This window comes from Sceloporus occidentalis, unplaced genomic scaffold, assembly GCF_023333645.1.
Source record: "Sceloporus occidentalis isolate IW3139 unplaced genomic scaffold, rSceOcc1.0.p SCAF_5, whole genome shotgun sequence".
Lineage (NCBI taxonomy): Eukaryota > Metazoa > Chordata > Lepidosauria > Squamata > Phrynosomatidae > Sceloporus > Sceloporus occidentalis.
The window spans coordinates 69,312,448-69,317,524 of NW_028316985.1; the positions used below are offsets into that span (position 1 = coordinate 69,312,448).

At 42.8% G+C, this 5,077-nt stretch overlaps 1 protein-coding gene across 2 annotated transcripts; it reads right to left on the minus strand.

Moving 5' to 3' along the window:
* Positions 1-269: 269 nt before the first annotated feature.
* On the minus strand, positions 270-4,722 carry LOC149312294 (uncharacterized). Of its 2 annotated transcripts, XM_089526840.1 has the most exons (4): positions 4,552-4,722; positions 3,363-3,519; positions 3,042-3,233; positions 270-958 (listed from the first exon to the last, which is right to left on the minus strand). In XM_089526840.1, exons 1-4 carry the CDS (start codon positions 4,678-4,680, stop codon positions 444-446), a joined length of 993 nt encoding a protein of 330 aa, XP_089382966.1. In that variant the 5' UTR covers positions 4,681-4,722; the 3' UTR covers positions 270-443. The 2 variants fall into 2 exon arrangements, with proteins under 2 accessions (XP_089382966.1, XP_089382964.1); XM_089526838.1 differs by lacking the exon at positions 4,552-4,722 and having other exon boundaries at positions 3,363-3,903.
* Positions 4,723-5,077: the final 355 nt, after the last annotated feature.

Here is a 5,077-nt window from a genome sequence, read left to right on the forward strand (position 1 = left end):
TATGTCTTCTTAAAACTATATCAGAGGTTTGACAGGGTAAATCATGACAAGAATTGGATGTAAACATATACACTTTTCCATGCAATGAAGCGTTGATACCACCATGGTACCAATACAAATGTATATACTACTTCTTTTTTAAAAACTATTAATGATGCAGTTGTGTAATAAAGTTAATGTTTTCCTGTAAAATTTTCACCAACATTGTGATTTATTTCTAGTGCATAAAAAATAGTACAACAGTTTTCTCTACATCCAACTTATTTTGCTGTAACTAAAGTGTTCACTAAACCAAACATAATACATCAAAATCCTACAGCAGAAAAGAATAGAGCAAACACATAGCACAAAACCTCTGCGACTACCTATGCATTACCAATTATTAAAGCTAAAATCCTAAAATTTCTGACATGCAGTAACTAATCGTACTGTTATTACTTTAATCATGGAGAAAAAGGTACAGGCTTCTTAATTACTCTTGGGGCCCGGAACTTTCTAGAAATGTCCAAGGCATTACTTGGACCGGGGTTGACTGGTTGCTCTTCTGAACACTGTGAGGTTTTGTTTTCTTTTGGGCATGCATCTAATTCATTCGTTGGAAGACGTTGTTCTTCACATTGTACATTTTCAGCAACCTTTCTCTTCACACGCCTAACAACCCTGACTGGTTTTGACTGTCTCTTTGCACACTCCTCCTTGTATGTATTGGTAAACTCTTTTAAAACACCTATTAACTCCTTGAAATTAGACCTTGTTTCTTCTAGATACAACTTTTTCCATTGCATTTCTTCCTTAAAATGCTCATTACTGTTTTCCACTAGAGTCTCCACATTTTTCCTAGAGGTTTCCATCAATTCGCGACCCAACAATTCATAATTCGATTTTCCTGATTTTCTCCTAATTAAAGAAAGCCTCTCCGCGGGGGTGAGTGACGCAATTTGTCTCGCAGAGTAAGTGTCTGAAAGTATAAAATATGAAAATTTATTTTAAATTTATTTAATTTTTAAAAATTTTTAGATTTCAAAAATTTTTAAAATTTCATTACATATATAACATCATTAAATTTTAAATAATTAAATTCAAATGAGATTTTGTAAATTCAATTATGAATATGATTTCAAGAACTTAACATGTGCTTTTTTTTCAAAAATTCAGAATATGTATTTTTCTTATAATTAAAGCAAACATTAGCCATTTTCCTCTCTGACCACATATCTCCCCCCCCCCCAATGCTGGAGAGGAAGAGCAGAAATAATTCTGCTGCCTGCAGAATTCAGCCTTGGAAGTGGTGGGGGTGTGTGCATATCAATGTCCTTTGAATAGGTGGTAGAGGTACATTAGCATTTGAAATGCCAGCCCACCTCTCCCTCTGTAAGGAAACATGTTCCTCTATTTTCAATCCCTGCCTGGCTGGCTATTAACCAAGGAAAATGCACTGTGCTGTGTAGATACAAAGCCATGTTCCTCTCTGACCACATATCTTCCCCCCCCCCCCCCCCCATGCAGGAGAGGAAGGGCAGAAATAAAAAGAAAGGCCATCACCAGAGACACCACTGTCAAGTCTCATACTCTCAGCCTCAGCCTCTGCTGCCTGCAGAATTCAGCCATGTAGTTCAGGCCTTGGAAGTGGTGGGGGTGTGTGCATATCAATGTCCTTTGGATAGGAGGTAGAGGTACATTAGCATTTGAAATGGTAGCCCACCTCTCCTTCTGTAAGGAAACATGTTCCTCTATTTTCAATCCCTGCCTGGCTGGCTATTAACCAAGGAAAATGCACTGTGCTGTGTTGAAACAAAGCCATGTTCCTCTCTGACCACATATCTTCCCCCCCCCCCCCCCCCCCATGCAGGAGAGGAAGGGCAGAAATAAAAAGAAAGGCCATCACCAGAAACACCACTGTCAAGTCTCATACTCTCAGCCTCAGCCTCTGCTGCCTGCAGAATTCAGCCATGTAGTTCAGGCCTTGGAAGTGGTGGGGGTGTGTGCATATCAATGTCCTTTGGATAGGAGGTAGAGGTACATTAGCATTTGAAATGGTAGCCCACCTCTCCTTCTGTAAGGAAACATGTTCCTCTATTTTCAATCCCTGCCTGGCTGGCTATTAACCAAGGAAAATGCACTGTGCTGTGTTGAAACAAAGCCATGTTCCTCTCTGACCACATATCTCTCCCCCCCCCCCCCCATGCTGGAGAGGAAGGGCAGAAATAAAAAGAAAGGCCATCACCAGAAACACCTCTGTCAAGTCTCATACTCTCAGCCTCAGCCTCTGCTGCCTGCAGAATTCAGCCATGTAGTTCAGGCCTTGGAAGTGGTGGGGGTGTGTGCATATCAATGTCCTTTGAATAGGTGGTAGAGGTACATTAGCATTTGAAATGCCAGCCCACCTCTCCCTCTGTAAGGAAACATGTTCCTCTATTTTCAATCCCTGCCTGGCTGGCTATTAACCAAGGAAAATGCACTGTGCTGTGTAGATACAAAGCCATGTTCCTCTCTGACCACATATCTTCCCCCCCCCCCCCCCCCATGCAGGAGAGGAAGGGCAGAAATAAAAAGAAAGGCCATCACCAGAAACACCTCTGTCAAGTCTCATACTCTCAGCCTCAGCCTCTGCTGCCTGCAGAATTCAGCCATGTAGTTCAGGCCTTGGAAGTGGTGGGGGTGTGTGCATATCAATGTCCTTTGGATAGGAGGTAGAGGTACATTAGCATTTGAAATACTAGCTCACCTCTCCTTCTGTAAGGAAACATGTTCCTCTATTTTCAATCCCTGCCTGGCTGGCTATTAACCAAGGAAAATGCACTGTGCTGTGTAGATACAAAGCCATGTTCCTCTCTGACCACATATCTTCCCCCCCCCCCCATGCTGGAGAGGAAGGGCAGAAATAAAAAGAAAGACCATTGTAATGACCTTTCTGCAGAATGTAATCAAGTGTTGTTGGGGGGGGGGGGGGGAAAGAAAGTGGCCATACAATGCTGCTGGGCTAATGAGACAAAATTAAATGTGGAATGTAAGGGGTTAGGAAGGATATGAAATGGACTAACCGCTTGGTTGAACAGGCTGTAGATTCGGAAATTCTGGTTCATCTGGCTCCCCATCACCAGTAATTGGCTGTTCAGGGACGCACTCTCCCATTGGCACAGTATCATCTTGCTCAGAGTCAATTACAGTCATGTCTTCATCTCTTTCTTCCTGTACTGAAGTCAAGTTCAAAACAAAGTGTTCTTGAACAGCATCTGCAGAATTAAAAAGGGTTGGTGGTACAGTAATTCCTGAAATGGCTTTGCAACATAGATTATTGTAAACATCTGGAAATTTGTACTCGCCAATAAAGAGGATGTTTAAATATTTTGCAATAATCTTACCTTGAGTGAATAGATCCTCAGAGGACACATCAGGTGTTGAGCTAAGAACTTGCGTGTTGGGTGGCATTTCCGTAGGGTTGGTTTTTTTCTCAAACCTTAAAGCATTTCCCCCTGCTGCTCTTTTCGGTTCAATGCTAGCGTCTCCAGCAAAGACGTCCTGGAGTTCACGGAAAAATGGAAAATCAATAGCTCCCATCCCACTGGTTTTTGACATCTGAAGAGATTTCTTAAAACCACGTTTCAACGCCTTCGCCTTCGTTCTACATTCCGAAGCAGAACGATTAAATCCATGTTTACGTAGTTGAGACGCAATTTTGTCATACACACAGATGTTCCTGTGGTTTTTGCTAAGTTGCATCTGCACTGTCTCTTCTCCCCAAATAGCAATCAAACATCTTGTCTCATCTACTTTCCAGCTAGCGCCCCTTCCTCCAACTTGTGTTCTGTCTTCCATAGCTAAATTAGTTTCAGGGTAGCCAAAATGAGGCTGGAACAAGCACAAGTTGTCTTCACCTCAAAAGTGATTTCAAAAATGGCTCTGGAAGTTGTAGGTGGAAATGGGGGAGGGTGCAAGGCAGCAAAGGTGCTAATTTCTCACCTTTGAAGCACTGCAGCAATGTGTCCCCATGGCAACGAGAAGTAGCCCTTTCCCGTCATTTGTTATGCCAGCCAGGCATGGACCAAGGATGCTGAAAACAGATACCCATCCCCCGCTGCCCACCGCTACTGCTTGCTACTCCCCCTAAAGGCGTCTTGAAATACCAGCAAAATAAAATTTCTTTACCCCCAAACCAAACCTTCTTCAGGCCTCAGTTATAAATAGAATTGAACTGGCCAAGCAAATAATATGAAAACCCTCCACCTACAGCTTAACTTTCCACCCTCTACCGTCCTCAGTAACACTAAAATAAAACATCATACAAAAAAAGTATCATGATTGATGGTTACTATTACTAGGTAGCACAGCGGAAATTTATGGCTTCAGAAACAAATCAATGTAATATTAGCATCACACAGCATAGGGGAAAAAAAGAAGCCGGCAAGCGCCTGTCAGAGAAGGGCCAGCTGAGCTCCGTTTGACAGATGCAGCAGGCGCTTAGTTAACAGGGGATCCAGGCGCTTGAACGATTCAGGGAACGAGCGCCTCTGGCAAAAATAAAATATTAAAAAAATTAAAACGAGTCCTTACCTTTCTTTTTTGCAAGATCAAGGCTTGAGCAACGGACAAAGGAAAGATGGCGGCGGTCACGACGGATGGGGACAGAAAGGGCAACTCCCCCAGGGACAGCCCCCATCGCGGTCCGCTCCTCCCATCCATCTAACACGAATCCACGGCTGTCGTTCCTATTTAAATACTCCGGTTCCTAACTCGAATCAATGGAAAACTGTAGGTTGGACCCTAGTGTTTTTTTAACACGCATTAAATGAGGAAGAATCGATTTAAATTTTTATCCCGCTCTACGATTTGATTTCTAATGGGGACGATTGCGGGTTGCTCTAGAACCGTTCTAGGTTTAAATCGAATCCCAATAGGAACGCCACTCCTTGAATTCGATTCAGAACGCGGGGTTTCACCTAATGGGAACATCCTCTGAGAGTGTGATTTTACCTACCCGGTAAGTTTCCATAGCCAAGTAAGGATTTGAACCCTGGCTTCCCAGTCATCTAATTCCAACTCTAAAACCACAATATTACACTGGCACACAGAGAAAGAG

Excerpts from the sequence above, each read along its gene's own strand:
- LOC149312294 (XM_089526838.1), bottom strand. The coding sequence starts at position 3,816 with ATGGAAGACAGAACACAAGTTGGAGGAAGGGGCGCTAGCTGGAAAGTA. Across the intron at positions 3,234-3,362 it reads TGAGGATCTATTCACTCAAG|ATGCTGTTCAAGAACACTTT; the intron begins GTAAGATTATTG and ends TTAATTCTGCAG. Across the intron at positions 959-3,041 it reads ACAGCCTGTTCAACCAAGCG|ACACTTACTCTGCGAGACAA; the intron begins GTTAGTCCATTT and ends TTATACTTTCAG.